Source organism: Ornithodoros turicata, chromosome 2, assembly GCF_037126465.1.
Source record: "Ornithodoros turicata isolate Travis chromosome 2, ASM3712646v1, whole genome shotgun sequence".
Classification (NCBI taxonomy): domain Eukaryota; kingdom Metazoa; phylum Arthropoda; class Arachnida; order Ixodida; family Argasidae; genus Ornithodoros; species Ornithodoros turicata.
Genome location: NC_088202.1, coordinates 120,395,245 through 120,415,349, shown reverse-complemented (window position 1 = coordinate 120,415,349; position 20,105 = coordinate 120,395,245). Strand labels below are relative to the sequence as shown.

The window sequence follows — 20,105 nt, the reverse complement described above, 5'->3', positions numbered from 1 at the left end:
TTTTATGACATGCTTTTATTCATATACACACCTTTGCCCGTTCTTGGTTCAGTCTTGTTATGTTTCATAGTTGAAATACGTATAATACCGGCAGTCTGTTCCAACTAGCGCTTCTGCAGGCCAATCAGTTCTGCTAGCAAGCACTTCTGTCTTCTGCTACTTCTGCCTTCTGCTATTCTGCGTCTTCCCGGCGTGCCCCTCACCATCCAGATGGCGCCGTTAAAAGTGGACGCAAAATCCATTATGTTGCTAGGTCGTCAGGGAATATCCTATTCAATCTAATCCAATCCAGTTTCCCGAAAATGTCGGCACCCAGTTAATACAGGTAATATATAGCTTGGATAGCCTGGGGTTAATAGCGAACTGTATTTTGGCTCGTGATTGGCCAGAGAGCTCAAAAAGTGGGTGGAGCTCCAGGTATAGGCATGTTCCATTAATGGCCAGACTCCCTTTGGCATACACGGCTCTGACTCCGCCCACGCGTCCTCCCATTGGCGCGCTCCGGGTGGGCGGGTATATATATCAGATGAAAGAGCATTAAAAGCTGAGTGAACTGATACCAGATATGGTAATGAGGAACAGCCAGAGAAATGACGCATCGAAGTTGGAACAAAACCGCACGAGAGAGCATGTTCCATTTTTTATATCATAGAGCGTTGCACCTGCTCGCCAAAATTTGCGCTCTGATTGCTCGCCTGTAGGCATACTAAAGTATAAAAAAATTCACTACAGTGTATTTTAAAACTCGGGAGATATACGCGTGCAAACACGGCAAAACTGAAACACTCGAATTTGGGGCCGGATTTTCTCGATACTTTTTGCACGAAAACTATTCCGTAGAAATTACTAATTTTGCCGCTGTTGGTCATCATGTACGATGAGCTTCTCAATGTAAAAAAATAATGAAAGTCCAGGAGATCGATGGGACCTCCCTGCCTGAACTGATGTGAAACCGGCCATTTCGCCAATATGTGCGGAGAAGCTGTAGACAAAGTTTAAACCACACTGCACGGAACGCATGCACAACAAATTTAATATGCATGCTGCGAAAACTTCAGAAATAAGGAATTCGTGGTAGATTCATTGTGTCTTGTTATTGCACATCACCAGAAAATATATTCTCTTTTGTCGATCGCATCCTGAAGGTGTCACATTTAAATTGTCCTTTAAAATGAAATACGCTACCCACTTCCTTGTCGTCATTGAAGGTATCTTTCTCCCGGCGTTGTGCTTCCTTGAAATCTTCGACGTCTTCGAAATCTTCGATGACGGCGAAAAATGCGCACATACGTAATTCGCACGACAACAGAGTACGCTGGATGTGCTGTCCGGGGGCCTTCCACTCACCCTAAGCAGCCACAATTTCGAATTCGACGAAAAACATATTCGGCACTGCTATGGAAATAAAAGTAGCACCAAAATGCGCGTCGTTCGTGGTACGCCGCTCAAACAAAATGTTGCTGTCACATGATCAGACCTTGAAAAAAAAAAGAAAAGCAAAGAACAAGGGACTGTCTTAACAAACAGTATATACAGTATACACAAAGAATATAAATAGTATATACAAATAATATAAACATACTATTTTATGCTATTAATTTTATCCCGTTACAAAGCATACACACTAAACTGCTGTTAGGAACACTCCATTAATGGTAATAATGTTGTACATCCGTAATAACTAGGAAGTCCGTTCTCTTCTGCATAAATGCACCGGCGCCGCGAGATAAAGTTACTTTTTGCTGCGGCTGTTCCAGATTCAGTATTTATAAATCCGATACTGGCATAAAAGGAGGCACGGGGAGCGACTTAACTACATGTTTTCTCGCACTCTATTTCTGTCGCAAAATTGTTATCGTTTCCCAGACATCCGCTGTATTGGAACTTCCTGCACTCTGCGTTGTACTCATCGTAATAGAACCTCGGTAGAAAGCCTCCGCAACTCCCTCTTTCGGGTGGCAAGTAGCACATGGGAGGCTTCCTGGAAAGTGTTGCTGAAACGGAAGTAAAAGCGACGCATCTGTTAATGAGGCAAAGCATATGACAGTATGAAGACCTATACTATTTGCTAAGAAGCAGCAACAACAACAACAATTATAAATTGGCGATGAAGTGGGGAGATTTGCCACTCTAGGAGTGGAACGCTACCCCATAGCTTGGGGGTTTGATATGAGTGATGACGATGATGAGACATGATGATCGGAGTGGCGATGGCGATCCTGATCATGATGGCGGGAATGTCTGAGGGCGCTGTCGGGGTCACAATGAGTCCTTTAGGCCAGTCGCCTAAAAAAAAAGCCACATGACGTAAGGCCGCCCTGGAGTGCGCCACGGTGTCCCAAGGGCCGCGGGTGCCCGACAAGTTGAAGGGGCGGCTGCCAAGGGTGACAAGCTGTGATTGCAGTGCACGCCTCAAAGATCTAAGATGTCAGTTATATAAATACATTCGAAGGAATAAGTTGGGAATGAAGCTTTCTTTCCATGATACAGCAAACGGAAAACGTTCCGCCTCTCGAAGTTGGTATTTGTGTTGTGTATCCTTGATATACTGGACAGGAGGAAGGGAGCTTACGTGCACTATACAACAGCCCTCCTTCTGTGAGACCGACAGCGGCGAGCCCTTCACCACCATCATCACCACCACCAGCACCTCCCTCTCCCGACTTCAAGGTAGTATCTGGACCTCAGTATGGCCACATCTTTCCTTGAAGACCCATAAAACGTTACACTGTAAACAAAAAAAAAAAAAAAATAGAGAGAGAAGAAATCCGTAATTTTACACAAGTGACTGCTCACTGTGTTGCCCGTATATGTGCCGTAAAGTAGTTATTGCAGAAAATTCGTTTTAGAGTGCACACTGGACAGCTCCCCTACGCGAAAGGAGACCCACTCACATTAAAGGGGTATTTGCGAAAGCCCAGTCCGAAACTGTTCAACGTGCACACCCCAGCAAACCATATACATCCCAGGTACATCATGGCGACATCACAAATTGGATGTTGGGATATCCGTTTACGTAGAAAGTACATCCATGCGACTACCAGATTTCTACTGTTTTTACATCCCAGAACCGACGCATAGAGATCTATTTTGGATATTCGGATGTGTCCGGGATATTTTAAAATTTATGCTATTTTTGTACTGAATCAATTTGAAATTGATAGTGATTGATTGCTGTAGCAAATGAATGCTGCATACACTAATTAAGCAAAATGGCATCTACTTTTGGCAGCACACCACACATGGGGAGGGGTGCCCAGCAACCTTTCGGTCACAATCCAAGATTAATGCAGACCGCGCGTTTAAATGTGCTTTCGCCTTTCACCATATGAGACGCAGGCTCCCTTTTTGGCCCCTCTAGAGTCACTAAATGAGCTTCGCTTCAGAGTATCGACACTGAGGTCCAAGGGAGAGCAGGAGCGCCATTTTGTTTCCGCACCACACCGGCACCATCCCGAGTTGAGGGTCAAAGACGGATAACATAATGCTCCCTGTGCGATAGAGAAGCGTGGGTGATTGTTGTGCGATAATCCACCTTTTGTCAACCACCTAGTACCGAGGACGTCAACCTTGATGAGCTGCTTGCAAACGAAAGGAACAATTCACCTGTGTACGATAGATGGCATCGTGCGCCAGAAGTGCGCGCGCGTGGGTAGCCTGGCGCGGAAACAAGATGGCGCATGCTCGCTGTTGGAACTCAGGCTGCGTTCCAATGCCCGGTTAGGGCTAGTTCTCACTTGGCGACGCCCGACGCGACGTCGTGAGCTGGCGGCGGAAATAGACGCGCATTTCCGGCGTTGGGAGAGGAGAGACGTCGAGCCAAAAAAATTGCCATGCCGATTTCTTTCACGACGCCTGCGAGAACTGCCGAGAACGATAGCTGGCGACCAATAAGGTGACACAGAACGGCCACGCCTCCCGAGTTTTCGTCTGCTTTGGACGACGGAATGCCACTGTGGTGGGAACATGAAAATCGAGCCAGCTGACGGGGCGGCGGAAATGCGCCTCTACTTCCGGCGCTCGCTCACGACGCCGCGTCGGGCGTCGCCAAGTGACAACTGGCCCTTAGTCGACTGCCTAGCGCTCTAACCGAAAGTGCCGCCATGTTAAGTCTCGTTCCAAATCTCTCCAAGTCCGCTATTCAGTCGGCTACCGCCTAATGCGTGTCGGTGCAGTCTCGTTATACACCTGACCATCTGATAGCCGGGATGGCTGACAGCGGGAAACGCTAGTATTCCCTCCTGCTCTTGCGCCGTACGCATTTCTTGCGTGAGCAACGAGATGGCGCCACAGGCGCCTCGGCTAGGCAAGCCTGTTCCAATAGTGACATGCAAAGGGGTCTACTCAGCTGCCTAGTCAGGCGGCTTCGCGGGCGCGAGGTATTGAAACGCAGCCTCAGTGTCGATACTCTGACGCGTAGCTTATGACTCTAGGCCCCTCCACTGCGAGAAGAAGAAGAGGAGTGTACTGGCATCAAATGGAAGGCCGGCCACAGGGGCAGGCTTCCTGTAGCACCTCAAACAGACTCGAACAACGCGGACGCGGATTTCAAGAGATACCAGAGCGAACATATACTGAAGTACATATTGTTGGAGTACGTTCATCAAGCGTAGCGTGGCGTATTACGTTTGCAACGGTGACAACGTCTTTGCAGTTAGCTTGTGAGTCTGCAAACGACGTCAGCGTATACCTGCGAACGTTCCTGACACCCCATCCTGGCAGATATCATGTGTTTAACTCAAGTTACCGTCTGTAATGTGGGTACTTGGTAAATAAAGTAGTAAGCTCTAAAATTTTCCCCGTTTGCTTACGTCATGCCACGAAGGGTCACGTATCCTAGATGTCTCCGAAAAATGACGCGCGCTTGCCTCCTTTCTTTTTACATCTACCTGATATCTTAGGGATATAGAAAGTAAGACACTTTTCGAAATCGCATTGTGGACGTACAAGTAACGTCGCATAGACGTGGCGGACATATGCGATGTGTGCGACCTTTGTGGGACGTACCTGGGATGTTTCTGGTTTAAAGGGACCAAACCGATTTTGTGCAACATGTAGCCTATGGCGCATATGCCAGCAACAAAGTTAGCAGTCACTTGTACAGTAAAATTACGGAAACTTTCCTTACAGTGTAGGACAAGGGCGGGGTATCCTGGGCAGCAACACCCCACCACCACACTCTAAGGAAAAAAATGTGGAATTTTCTACCCATCTTGGTAGAGCTGTACTGCAACCACATTTCTACTCACACCAGTTTTACCTTTTGGGTACAACTGCAGAGCAGAAACAGAAAGAAAGAAAAGAAATTTTTTTCTTACAGCAAATGTCAGAGAGAGGAGCAAGGGAAAGGGACGCCCCCGACGCCGCTTATAGCTTGTACCCGCGGAGAAGAAGGCACGCGTGGATTGGCCCGAAATGGTAGAAGTACTGTCGTTTTACCAGCTTGAGTAGGAAATTCTACATTTTCTCTTAGACTACACTATTAGCCCGGTTACTTCTAGTAAAGGTAAAAAAATTGCAATATTGTTACCTGTACACTAGATGGGTACAGCGTTACCTCTGCCGGGGTTACCTCTCTAAAAGTAACCAGATGCATCGTGTATTTAGAAGTAACATCGTTCCCGGGGCTCCGGGGCTGCACCCGCCCGTTGCTCGCGTCCGTGCATGCATGCAGCAAATTGCATGCAGGCACACACGAAACACGACACGGGTGACATACCAAAATACAATGACCATGGGCTTTCCTGGGCACGTATTTTATTGTGAATATCAGGAAAACACAACACAGCATTGGCAACGTAAGATAACGAAGATATCGTTTCTCAATTTGGTGGCATATGTGAGACTATGTAGAATGAACACAGCTCCAAAGGGGCTTTGATGTGTTCACAGAATCGCGTGAAACATTGTGTTGTAAAATTGCAGGGGCGGCATGCATGCACCTTGTCCTCATTCTTGCTTGTTGCTGTGGGGACGGTGCCGCTTTCACCACCATAAATATCTAAAATGGAATGGGCACTCCTTATTTATCCTTCTCACGTTGTTTGGGTACATCATTAATAGCAAAAGCAGATCTTAATTACACTTGTGCAAGCACGAGTAATGAATGCAAAAAATGTAAATACCTGATATGTTGGAAGACTCGGTGTTCGGTATCGTAGCGTCGTTTGCCGAAAACGGGGGATTTTCCAATTCACGAGCTTCCATATTTGTACATGTAGCGGCAGGGATGAAACCAACCACAGTATGGAGTTCACATTGAACTTCCTCAAGGCAAGGTGTAATGCAGCATAATTGTGAGGCCAGCGGTACATGCACATAAAAAGAAGAGAGTACTGAAATGTTAACTTCCAACAAACACAGATGGCAAAATATTTTGTGGATGGCAGGTCGTTATATGTAAGAAAATAAATACCATGGAAAACGTCACAGCCATGCCCTGTTTCCTCCTGTCGCTGCAAGTTCACGTCCTGAACATGTTCTTCACCACCTGAGGGAAATCAGTCGACATTAGTTTGCAGGCCTTTGACATATTAATTACCACCAGCCCACCCGCTCCTCCACTGCCTGACTCATCGAGATGGGGATTTAGGTTGCCTGGTAGATAAATTCATCTGAATGTAATTCAGTAGCAGCAGTGATCGATTTCTTATTTTTTAACAGTTTACTGACTAGTCGGTTTTATTGACTGATTGATTGTCTTGACTTTCTTCATTGCTATAATTCGCGAGATGCTATCTAGTGGTCAGTTGTACTAGCAAACCACTGATAACAACCAATTAAGGCATCAATGTGGGCAACCATTCCGGTCAATTAACCACATCGACCAATCACAGTGGCTCAAGTCATCAGTCGACCCATTCACCACGAAGTCAGTGAAATTTAGGAAGGCAATCAGCCGGAAAATGACTGAGTCAATTCATCAACCAGCCAGTAAGACGACGAAATAATCTGTCATTGACAACACGACCCTGTACAAATCAAAATCAAGCCGTATCAAGAAGTAAAGAAAATACTAATCGCCCACACACACACACCTGGGCATAAAGAAACGCAATCATAAAATTACGGTAGTGGTCAATCAGTTGCCTATTCATGAGGAATTCCATATCGCGCATCGTTTCATTAGTGAGTCGACTATAGGCTTTAGTTTTTTAGCAATTAGCCCATACACCAAGATCGATAAAATCCGTCAGAAAAAAAAACAAAAAAACGAAATGAAAAATATAACCCCACGATAAGAGAACTCAATACTTCTCAGAACAATGTACTACGAAAATTTCAGTTTGTCTTCGTTGTAATTGCTACGGCACACAGACTATAGTGCTTATAACTCTTCTTCAATGCTGAATGGAAACAATTTGCTCGTAGTTAAATTTCATTACACAAAACCCAATGTCAAAATGGATCTATAGGTATCATATACCTTTCAGCGTATGAAGGATGCTGGGACAAGAAGGCGACACGGAGAGATACAAAGTAAAGTCGATGTAGAGAGCAAAGCTGGCAAGAGAAAGCAGAATGCGCTAAGGCCGAGCGTTGACACTGCGACCAACAGCTTACACGTGCGCAGACAGCACATCATGTATGACTTGCCATAAGACAGGAACCAACAGTGAATCTACTTAGAACGATCCTGATGAAATACGCACTTACCTATTTCACGTATCCTGTTATGTGAAACCGGGCTGTGCGCACAGTATTCATATTTTAGATGACGACTGCCGGACTCCACTGTGTATTTCTTGCAGTCCTCGCACTCTTTGCATCTGCCTCTCGGCACCCCCCAGAAGTCCTTGTTTGTAAACGTCATTTGAAAGCAGTTCACAACACATCTACAACCACGAGCTGATTTAACTTGTCAGCCACAGATGCGTCACATTTCAAAAGATGCAACCGACAAAACACGGGGACGCGATGTAGTGTCCCTTCTTGTGTGATACCGTAATCTGTTGCCAGATAAGCGACCAAAAGCGATCAAAAGCGGCTGTGATTGTTTGCGAACGCATTACGACGTAGAAGTAACGGACTCCCACTAGAAGTAACACGTATAAGTAACCAGGAGAGGACAGGGGTTTTCCCCACAGGTTACCTCTGCCCCAGCTCTTCGAGACCCAATTTACTTCTAAAATTCGCAATTTCCTGTGTTACCTCTTCCTTTGAGCCGATGTTACTTCTAAATACACGTAACAACGGTCTAAAAGTAACAATAGAAGTAACTCAGGTAAGAGTGTACAGGACGGATAAGGATTCAACGTGCAATTCAACCATGAAAAACGGTTCGAAAGCATGGACGTCATTGACAGCACATTTCTGAACGAAGTGGTCCCCTGCTCTTGCTGTTTTGCAAATATGTTTTGCGAAACTACGTGCGCACCGTGCTTCCTGCCATGTTTGGTACATACCTGGGTAAATTACTTCTAAAATGTATTTAAATTACATTACTCATCACTCCAGTTAAAATGTAATTGAATTACATTACTCATTACTCCGGTTAAATTTAATTAAACTACACTACTCATTGCTGCAACTGAAATGTAACGAAATTACGTTACAATCACTACGAAAAAATAATGACATTATACTAAGTCGTTACTGCAAGCTTAATCACGCTCTTCTGTTTGTCTCTTCTACATGTCAGGGTGCCACGTATGACGTGTCGTTCCACAATGTAGAGACGAAGATGACACAATGTATCACGGCAACAGAGAGACTGTCCGGAGGATGGGTCCCGCAAACAATGATTCTCCAATGCCACAAACCGTTAACCTGAACACTCGATTCTTTTGTAAAAAGAAGTAATGTCATTAGAATTACTGCCCAAATGTAATTAAATTACATTACAAATTACATAGTGTCAAAAGTAAAGCATTACATTGCAAATTACCAGAACAAATATTTCATTACTGTAATTACAGTAATGAAATATTTGTTCTGGTAATTGATGACTGAATGAATTAATGACGTTACTACCCAAGTAAGGTTTGGTACCGCTAATCGAATTATGTATGGGTTTTCGAACTCACCTTGTCCCGAAAGTCTGCAGAACAATTTGCAGTCCCCCACGCTGTGGAAATTGTTGGCATTGCCCATGCAACCCGAATACATGAATGCTTCGCAACGGCCGCTGTCAGGATTATAAAAGTATCGTAGCAGTGACTCGTTGCACAGTCCTCTTCCCTTGGGTAGGTAACAAAAACGGGGAATGTAGTTTTCTGGAAAGCATATAGTATTTGCCTCAGTGCCAATATGTCCGTAAGAACTCGTCGTTCTTCCCAAACATCACGGAAACAATACTTCCGAAGCAAGACACATGCGGTGCGGAGCGTATGGGTATAGCTTCTGGAGGTTTCTTCAAGTGCAGTATTGAGTATTGCCGTCGTCGCGTCGGTTAAGTACCCTAATGAGCAGTTTCCGCTTGTCAAATTCTAGATGAAACTCATGAAGCAACTTCACGTGGAGCAATTGGTATTGTATATCGTAAAGTTATTGCGAATTAACGAGTACAAAATGTGTCTATGGGGACTATTGTCTGATCTCCAGGATCATAGTCGCCTCGCCTTTCTTAGAACACGCTATAATGAGTGTACGTAACGTGAAAAATGGTATTCACCGACTGTGCCTTTGCTCTTTTTCGTTTGTTTACAGTGCCATATGCTGCTGCATTACAAGTAGTTTTATTGCACTTACTGGACTGTGCCGCTACACTTTCCCTTTAAAATTTGCAATTTATGCTTTGATTTAGACGTATTTAAACACGCGTACCATCGTGTTCTCCTCATTTCTCCAACCTCAACATAACTGAATTTAAATTTAACAGTGATGAACATAAACACTTGGAATCAATTGGCAAAAGCTCCTGCCCTAATGTCAGTTTATAACGTGTATACACTGTGTTCAAAATTAAGCTTTCACTAGCACTTTATAAATAGGCGAACAAAAGAAAACTGGTGCTATTTTTCTGTTCCTTGAGTAAGAAACAGGTGCTACATAATTAGCGGCACCTGTTTCTTACACCAGTAGCGTAAAGTTATCATCCGGTTTCCTGTCATCGCTGTGTTTGCGTAGCGCTTGTGAAAGCTTACGGTAATTTTGAACACCCTGTATAACAAAAGGGCGTCGCTAGGACAGAGCACAGAGGAGGATTGGCGACTCCCTCGCCGGGGGTGCGCCTGGAATCCCCCTTTGGGTCGAGGACCCGATGATCCCCTCGCCAGGTGTACTTCCGAAGTTTCACAATGTGAAACAGAGGAATATTTGGTAACTCCCCCGCCTGGATGTACCCAAAGTTCTGCATCTCAGTAAAAGTTATATACATTGCCTATGGCAAAATAACCATTGACAATGGCTTGAAAATTGACCGTACGTTGCTCACAACATAACATTACCGGAGGTGGACACATACCCAGTGATACAACGTCATGGGCAATGAATCAAACCAGCTAGCCTTCAACAAACCAACATAATTAGTGCGGCGCACATGATCCCAGATATCTTTGCGCCAGAAAACTGCAAATCAAACTCATACTCAAAAGGGCGTCGTTGTACAAGGGATTTGCATTGTCAAGGGAGTTGGGGACCAACTAGCTGAATAAAGTCCACGAAGTGGAAAGTTTAAAACAGTCAGAAATGAGTTCACTTAATTGAACTAAAGAGTTTTTTATATGTGACCCACTTAAGATATTTTACGTGAGTCATAATATATTTCAATAGTTCAAGAGATGGTACCTTCATAAGTTGGCAAACAGGAGTCCATGCATTCTCGCAGGTTGCGGTAGTTATTCTCGTTTCCGGCGCAGCCGCTGTAAACGAACTCCTGGCAGTCTCCGTCATACGGATTGAAGTAATATCTCACGTGATCCTCCTCACAGTCCCCTCGTGCCGGTGGTGAACTACATGGTCCTTCCCCATGAACTGCTATTGCATTAACTGAAATGAAACCAGAAACGAGATATTCATTGTTTCAGTGCACCTTCCTGAGGTGCCTCACCTAGTGAGAACTTTAACCGCCGGTATTTCTCCGCTTTATGCTGTTGCTGTATAACCGGCTCCACGTCAGCACCGATACTGTCAGTGAGGAAAAAGCTGCTTTCTCAGCACCACGATAACGCAGTTTTTGCGTATTTTTCTCCGATAAAGTCGATTAGAATGTAAATGCCTTAGAGCAGTGGTGCGGTGGGAACAAGAAAAAAAAAAGGGGGATGTAAGTCGCGATACGGTCGGATTGACTACTCTTGCACGCATAGATTACACTCTTAAAAATGAGGGGGAGGGGGTTGTCGAGGTAGCTCGCCGTTGTTGGCCGCACTCAAGTGGGCATCGAATGAACTTCACCGCATCGCACGCTCCAGGCCAACCATCATCTCGAATGATATCGTTAACTGCCCTGATTTCTTGAAAACGGGAGGCGTACGCCTTTTTTGTGACACTTATGCTGTTCATAATTGTCACAAAAAAGGCGTACGCCTCATATTTTCAACAAATCAGGGCAGAATACGATCTCATTCGAGTTGATGGTTGGCTAGGAGCGTGCACAGTAAATCATTTTACACCTTTATTTGCTCAAACAAAGTGTATTCTTATAAAAACACCCTTTTCTATTCCACAAAGAGTGCAAAACGTGCATTACTAAAGGTGTAATATCGACATACACCACGTCTTATCCAATGTCGATCATTAAGGGTGTAAAGTGGGGTGTTGAAACAGGTGTTTTCTGTCGAATGCACCTTTTTTACACCCATTTGAATTGGGAGTATGTTGTTAAAAATGGTGTTTTATTTCGTGAGAGAAAAATTATGCTGGTTTCACAGCTCCGCTCAGCAAGTAATCACATTATAGACGATAACCTGAGTTAAAAACACAGTATTTGACAGGGAGGGATGTTAGAAATTTAGCTTATACCTTTGACTCGTTGCAAGCGTGGGTGTTAATTGCAAAAACACATTCCCGCCACCGTTACAAACGTGTCCCGCCCCACCACATGTAACGAACGTGCCACAACAAATTTTATTTCAGTATATGATACATCCGACACGCCAATATAGGCTACTGAGGGTGCCCCAGGTCTCTCTATGCCTCTGCACTCACGTTGGTCCCACAGTGTTAACAAGCTAACGAGGCGTGCCTGCGACGCATTGGACTCCGGTTTAGGTTCTACGATGGAACCACTGCTGGAAGACTACCGCGTTCGCGGTGCTGCTTGCCATAGAAGCAAGAACGTCGAACTGTATGTCTCGGCCAGTGGTGTCGGTATGCTGCCGCGGAAGCTCCTATAACACTATTTTCGAGGGAATATTTGCTAGCAAATAATTCCATCATAAAAGGTGTTTTCAATAGAATACTCCCATTTTAAGGTGTTTTTGTTTTTAAACACCCATTATAACAGTGTTTTATTAGGAATACACTTAACTAAAGGGTGCATTAGAAAACACCCATCATTTGAGTGTAAAGGCAACACCAAAAAGGTGTGCGCCATGGGACAAGCCATTTACACCAAAAAAGTGTAAAAAAGTTTACTGTGTGCTATGCGGTGAAGCTCATTTCTAAGAATGTACATTAGCTACAAGATGAAAACATCACCACAAAACTTGGCACCAAAAACAACAGTGTAGGAGAGTTCACGTGTGAAATCTCAATGCACAAAAGACAAAGAGCGTCACAGAGTGTCAGAGCGTCAGGGTGTCAAAATGGAGTTGAATTGCTCATTTATCCACATGTCCATACACCGACCGTGTCTCTTATTGCTCATTTTTGACGTGTTAGGTGAAGCACACTGCATAACGATGTGTTGTCAACTGCAGCAACCAAACCGGGACGATCCATTCCAAAGCCCCAAACATAGGAGCAATTTGCACGGTATTTTGGAAGGAATAACACGACGGAAGAAAATTAGTAATACGCCTTTGCAGAGGTTCTGTCAGGCTGTCAGTCCAGTTGGCTTCTCACGAAGGTGATCTGATTACGGTTGTCGTAAGCGATCGTTGTTTTTTTATTTCCCTGACATGTTCCGACATTGGATGCCACTACAGCACGTAAAAATGCCTGAGCTACACAGTGCAGAAGCTTCTCGGACTCTGCCATTCCTGTAGGATACTCCATTTCCTTATTCCCTTGCGATGTTCCTAACCTCTGGAACACTTAAGCCCAGTTCACACTATTGCGTTCCAATGTGTGCGTGCGGCTGCGTGCGTATGTGTCGACATTCTCGTTATATCTGCACTCTAACACAAAAGTAGTAGTTCTACTCCTTTTGAGTACTAAAAGCATTGCCACAAAAAATACTCCCTTTCGGAAGTAAATGCACGGGAGTAAATGAATATCACAGGGTGGAGACTGCATTTCAGGCTCTGTTCTAAGAGTCCCAGGTACATAATTCGTGTGCACGAATGAAAATAACTTTGTATCATACCGTCAACCTTGCTATATCGAGTGATATAAACTCTTGCGACATACATAGGACACAATTTGCGAAGAACTGTTTCATCCTCTGTGTGGGTGGAAAATTGCTAACTGTTGTGTCCTCACGGGAGAAAGCTCACAACGGGTGGTAACATACGGAACGACTTTATTCAGTCTTTCTGGCAAGAACTTGTGACCGACGTGGTCACGTCAAAATACAGGCATGAACTAAGTCCCTCCACGCGGATCATGCACTCTTTAAATAACCCACAGGAAGTTGCTCTGCGCAGACTCAGCCAAGGCCAAAACAACCAGACTACACGCCATAAGATAAGACCGGTCGATGCCTCCCGCGCGTGTGGGTTACCAGATAACAGAGAGATAACAACACATACAACAGATACACTACATTCCTCCGCACATATAGAATTTACCTTGAGTGCAAGATAAGGGTTCATATAATTGCACAATAATAACACTGAAAAGTCTATGCCTTTCGACCCTTAGAATAAAAGTATTTTACAATAACATCGAAAACAAGAGTTTTTTTAGGCTACCCTAAGTTGGTTCACACACTTATGGTTGATACCGATCTGGCGGTCTTCTTACTCGCTGGGGATATCGGACCTGAATTGGAGAAACACTCTGGACCGGTGTAGGTAGTCTGCCCTCTGGAAGACCGTCGTTAGGCGATGTTCGACGTGCTGGACTTGAAACCTGGGAAGACAGTTCCTCTACGGGTGGTGAGCAGCTGGCGGCATTGTTTCCCGAATTGCTGGCGACAAGCACAATTTCTTTGTCCTGTTCCTCTGGATGGTCGTCAGCTTCTGATGCCGTAGATCTGGCATGAATGTGGTCGATGTGTCTCTTCCACAGCTGTGGTCCTCGGGGCGAGTTAACCTGTAACAAATAGGACACAGGGCCCGAACGGGATAACACTCTGGCCATCAGCCACTTGGGTCCTTCCCTAAAGTTTTTCACCAAAACGTTGGCTCCAACTGCGAACTGTCTGTCCTTCATTCTTCTCCGTTGGCTTCCCTTGAACTGGTGGTACCGAACTGTTGCTTCGGAGTCTGGTCTTAATAGATCCAATCGGGTCCGTAAAGGTCTTCCCAAAAGGAGGGCTGCCGGAGATTGCTGTGTGCTGGCCTGTGGAGTGTTCCTGTAGGCAAGCAGAAAACTATTCAGTCTGGCTTCCAGGGGTCTGCATGCGTGGTCTTTACGGATTGCTTCCTTCATTGTGCGCACAAAACGCTCCTCCTGGCCGTTTGACGAAGGATGGTATGGCGCTGACCTGATATGTTTGATCCCATTCTGCTTGACAAAGTCTTGAAAGAGCTTACTGGCAAACTGAGGGCCGTTATCAGATACCAAAACTTCTGGTAATCCAAATCGACTGAATATGTCCCTTAATTTTGCAATAGTTAGTTCTGTAGAAGTAGATGTCATGATGAATACCTCGGGCCATTTGGAGTGCGCATCGACCACCACGAAGAAGTACCTCTGTTGAAAAGGACCCGCGAAGTCGATGTGCAGACGGGACCAAGGTCTCGTTGGCCAAGCCCAGGGGTGGAGAGGAGCCGGAGTAGGTAAAGCTCTTCCTTGTTGGCATGCTGGACAACCTTTCACTACAGCCTCGATGTCCACGTCGATGCGAGGCCACCAGACGTAGCTCCGTGAAATTTCTTTCATGCGTACGATCCCAGGATGACCTTCGTGTAGTTCCTGAAGAACAGTTGTGCGCAAAAAGGTCGGGATGACTATGCGCATACCCCACAGGATGCAGCCACGAATTTCCGAGAGTTCGTTCTTCCTGCTCCAGTAGGGCTTAATGTCTTCCCTTGACAGCGTCGGAGGCCAGCCAGAGAGCACATACTTCAGAACAGCACTTAGGATGGAATCCTTAGCTGTAGCCCGTGCAATATCGGAGCTGTTAACGGGGAAACTTTCCCATCGAAGGGAATAGAAGGTGTCCACGTCGTCCCCTTCTGTAGTTGACGGCCGGTAGGGTAGTGGCAGGCGTGACAGGCAGTCAGCCTCGAAGTTCGTTTGCCCTTGACGATACACCAGGCTGTAATTGTAAGCCGATAAGGTGATGGCCCATCTCTGGAGGCGAGCAGCGGCGATCGTGGGGATCCCGTTTTTGGGACCAAAAATCACTTCAAGGGGTTTATGGTCTGTAACGAGATGAAACTTCCGTCCATAAATGTAATAATGGAACTTTTTCACTGCGAACACGAGTGCTAGTCCTTCACGCTCCAATTGACTATACCGAGTTTCACTATGCGTTAGTGATCGTGATGCGTACGCGACTGGCTTTCTTGTTCCGTCTTTCTGTATGACTGACAATACTGCACCCAACCCATATGACGAAGCGTCACATCCAACTTCGAGCGGCATAGTGGGATCATAATGTGCCAAGATCGGCGCTGCAGCCAACATTTGCTTCACCTTTACGAAGGCACTCTCACACTGAGAAGACCATGCATAGGGAGCATTCTTGCACAATAAATTGTTTAGTGGGTGCATAACAGTAGATAGATCAGCGAGGAACTTCGTGTAATACGTCACTAAGCCAATGAATGACTTCAGTTGCTTCTTATCCTTTGGAGCGGGTGCATACAATATGGCATTCACTTTATCAGGTGCCGTCGAGATGCCTCTGTCGCTGATAACGTGGCCCAAGAAACGAAGCTCTTGTTTAAAAAAGTCACATTTTTTTCTTTTGATTCTGACACCTCGTTCATCTAGACGTTGCAGTACTCTTTCCAAATTTTGCAGATGGTCTTTCTCGTTGCTACCAGTTACCAAGATGTCATCGAGGTAGCAGATGACTCCCTCTAAGTCCTTTAGCATGTTGTCCATGACACGTTGGAAAATGGAGGGCGCAGACGAGATTCCAAACGCGAGACGCTTTACTCTGTACAGGCCTTTGTGTGTATTAAGTGTCAGATACTGGCTTGACTGTTCGTCAACGACAACCTGCTGGTACGCTTGACTTAAGTCAATTTTTGAAAATCGCTTCCCTCCTGCCAAGGCCGCAAGCATCTCGTCAATCTTCGGTAATGGGTATACTTCCGTTTCCAAGCACGGGTTTAAGGAAGCTTTGTAGTCGCCACACAGGCGTATTGATCCGTCTGTTTTCACGACGGGCACAATAGGAGACGCATAACGACTCGATGTCACTGATTCAATGACTCCTAACTTTTCGAGCTTCTCCAATTCCTTTTCGACGGCAGGTTTTAACGCGAAAGGAATACTCCTTGCTTTCATGAACTTAGGAACTGCTCCTTCTTTCAGGATTAGAGTGGCCTGCTCACCTTGTATTTCGCCGAGTTCATCTGTGAAGATTTGCGCGTATTTCTCTAGAAGATCTGCGAGGCCCTTTCCGTCCTGGCGCATGTAGTGGAGGGTACTCCAGTCCAAACGGAGGTCACGAAGCCAGTTCCTCCCAATGAGCGGTGGTCCCTGCTGTGTTAGGACGTACAAGGGCAGACAACACTTCTGGCCGTGGTGCTGCACTTCGACGTTTATAACGCCTTTCGGACGAACACACTGTCCTGTGTAAGTACGGAGTGTAACGGAGGTGGGGCACAACTGAAGTTCCGGAAAACATGATTGGTAGTCCTGCTGCGAGATCACCGACACGGCTGCTCCGGTGTCCAACTCCATGTTCAATGGAACGTTTTGCACATTCACCGTGAAGCTGATGGGCTCATCCTTGTGTGGCCTATCCAAACGCCACAACGGCGGCTCAATGTCGACGACCTCAGCCATCGCCTTGAAGGGTTGCGTTCTGCGGAAATGAAAACGTTTCTTCTCCGTCGGTCTTTGTGCCCCTTGTGCCGGCGGAGGCCCGTTGTTCCTGCTGCGACAAACATCCTTGATGTGACCAGTTTTGTTACAGGAAAAACAGACAGCACTTTTGAAGGTACACGCACTACTGATATGCTTATCTGATCCACAACGATAGCAATTCTGTTTCTTCGAGGGCTTCTTCCGTGCTGTGTGTGTTAGTGTCTGAATAACCGGCTGCGTGACGTTATTCGCATGACACTCTGTGGCGTTTTTAGTAGCCATTTCCAAAGAGAGAGCTTTTTCGGTCGCCTTCTTGAAGGTAAGAGACTCATCTTCCGTGAAGAGAGCTTTTTGGATATCCAGTCTTAGCAATCCACACACAAGCCTATCCCGTAAGGCTTCCTGTAAGTTGTTACCAAACTTGCAAGTCTCCGCCAAACGTTTTAACTCGGCTACAAAGTCGGATATACTCTCATTCTCTTGTTGCACCCTCTTATGAAACTTCGCCCTCTCAGCTATTACTGAGGGACGCGGCGACAGGTGCTCCCGAAGCACTTTCTGAAGGTCTTCTAAAGATTTAGTTGTAGGCGACTCGGGTGCTAGAAGGCTCTTTAACAACTTGTAGGTTTTTGGACCAATAATGCTCAAAAATGCGTCCACCCTACTAGTTTCCGGAATTTGATTGGCGCGAATAAAGGCCGTTAACCTTTCTTCATAGGATTCCCAATCCGAACTCGACTCATCGAATGCCTCGACTTGTCCAATAATAGCCATCTTGACTTTTCTCACTTCCCCACTTTGCAAAACCGGGGGCTTACCCGTTAAATCGGGGTCTTCAGACTTCGTTCCGTTTCCCGTAGCCATTCTTGCAGGCTAGTCCACCCAGGCATCCCATCCTCGTCGCCAGAAACATGTTGTGTCCTCACGGGAGAAAGCTCACAACGGGTGGTAACATACGGAACGACTTTATTCAGTCTTTCTGGCAAGAACTTGTGACCGACGTGGTCACGTCAAAATACAGGCATGAACTAAGTCCCTCCACGCGGATCATGCACTCTTTAAATAACCCACAGGAAGTTGCTCTGCGCAGACTCAGCCAAGGCCAAAACAACCAGACTACACGCCATAAGATAAGACCGGTCGATGCCTCCCGCGCGTGTGGGTTACCAGATAACAGAGAGATAACAACACATACAACAGATACACTACACTAACCTGGCTGAGTTATGCAGCCCTATGCCATTAAAGTGACCAGGAGCATATATTTACGTAGACTGTTACATCCGCTAGATCATTTGCCAACTTCAGTGACAATTCGCAGTTCTGGGGAGTAAATGTCGGGGTTAGGGGACTTAAATAGGGAGTAATTGCGGTCTAGGGGAGTAGAAGCTCCAATTACTCTGGTGGTGGTGAAGATGAAAAACTACTCCCAGTGGTTGGCCACGCTGAAAGTGGGCAGCGTCACGACTATGACGCAGAAAAAAAAAACTTTCACTAAAAAACACTACAACACTACACACTACAAACTTAAAAAAACACTACACTACACTACACTATAGGCGTGATATAAGCTGCGTTTCCTTTAGGAAGGCGACCAGAGCAGCAGTCCGGCGTCGTCGCTCGCCAGGCGAGTTGCCACCAAAGATGATGTCAGATGTAGAGATGCTGGGGTCAGGGTCAGAGGTGTTGTCTGCAATTACTCCCCATTTTACTCCTTTTTTTTTCTCTTAGATTCTGGAGCGGCGGCCTATGACCGACGCGACGCACAAGCTGGTTACCACGGCAACCAGCACGCATTGGAACGCACAGTGTGAACCCGGCTTTACAGTTTATTTCAAACATGAGAGTTTATCACACGCAACAAATACCGAAACATATATTCCGCTTCGCAAACATAAATTTCCGAGTATTGAGAACTTTAATATATTGGAAAGCATCATTCCTTTCACCGTACCTCTCAGAGATGCCGTAAAATGTACAACGAGCCACAACACTTCCAGGTACATGACGTACTATCTTCCTTCTGCACCACGCACTTTCTAATATTTGCTACTTCAACACAGTCTCGCACTATGACGTCCCCGTTTCTCGAATAAACTTTAATGCTTTCTTCGGTGTTCGCTTTGAGGTTAGAACGACCTAACGTATTGAACGACTAGTATTCTCTCGTAAATTGTCACTTGTCACGGCCATAGGTCGGCGAATTCATTCATGATGGCCTTCACCGACTTCATTCACCATCACCTCATAGAGAATGATGTGATGTTGAATGAAGGGCATGATGTGATGTGAAGTTGAAGTTGAATGAGCGGCATGATGCGAAGTGAAGTTGAAGTTGAATGAAGGGCTATGATGTCATGTGAAGTTGATGTTGAAGTTGAATGAAGGGCTATGAGGGGATTTGAAGTTGAAGTCCGCGTGATGGGTTTTGAAGTTGAAGTCCGCGTGTTGGGTTTTGAATTTGAAGTCCACGTGATGGGATTTGAAGTTGAAGTCGGCGTGATGGGTTTTGAAGTTGAAGTCCGCGTGATGGGTTTTGAAGTTAAAGTCCACGTGATGGGATTTGAAGTTGAAGTCGGCGTGATGGGTTTTGAAGTTGAAGTCCGCGTGATGGGTTTTGAAGTTGAAGTCTGTGTGACGGGATTTGAAGTTGAAGTGCGCGTGATGGGTTTTGAAGTTGAAGTCAGTGTGGTGGGATTTGAAGTTGAAGTCCGCGTGATGGGTTTTGAAGTTGAAGTCAGCGTGTGTGGGTTTGGAAGTCGAAGTCCGTGTGTTGGGTTTTGAAGTCAGCGCGATGGTTTTTAAGGGGAAGTCAGCGGGATGGGTTTTGAAGCTGAAGTCTGCGCGATAGATTTTGAAGATGACGGATAGGTTTCGAAGTCCTCATAATAGGTTTTGAAGCCGACAAT

The 20,105-nt window shown here is 45.7% G+C and overlaps 2 protein-coding genes across 2 annotated transcripts in view; one reads left to right on the top strand and one right to left on the bottom strand.

The window, feature by feature from the left end:
- The window catches only part of LOC135386003 (angiotensin-converting enzyme-like), a 274,926-nt gene that overhangs the window by 79,136 nt on the left and 175,685 nt on the right, over positions 1–20,105 (top strand). The gene's annotated exons all lie outside the window — the stretch shown is intronic.
- Positions 1,013–19,311, bottom strand: LOC135383989 (carboxypeptidase inhibitor SmCI-like). Its single transcript, XM_064613261.1, has 4 exons — positions 19,151–19,311; positions 10,729–10,929; positions 9,027–9,215; positions 1,013–1,994 (listed from the first exon to the last, which is right to left on the bottom strand). The coding sequence occupies exons 1-4, from the start codon at positions 19,200–19,202 to the stop codon at positions 1,810–1,812; spliced, it is 627 nt and encodes a 208-aa protein (XP_064469331.1). The 5' UTR covers positions 19,203–19,311; the 3' UTR covers positions 1,013–1,809.

What these genes read in the sequence shown, in the direction of transcription:
- LOC135383989 (XM_064613261.1), bottom strand. Translation starts at nt 19,202, where the DNA reads ATGTACCTGGAAGTGTTGTGGCTCGTTGTACATTTTACGGCATCTCTG. An exon ending in TTTTACGGCATCTCTGAGAG is followed by an intron (nt 10,930 to 19,150) that starts GTACGGTGAAAG and finishes GTTTCATTTCAG; the next exon opens with TTAATGCAATAGCAGTTCAT. An exon ending in CTGCAGACTTTCGGGACAAG is followed by an intron (nt 1,995 to 9,026) that starts GTGAGTTCGAAA and finishes CTTCCGTTTCAG; the next exon opens with CAACACTTTCCAGGAAGCCT.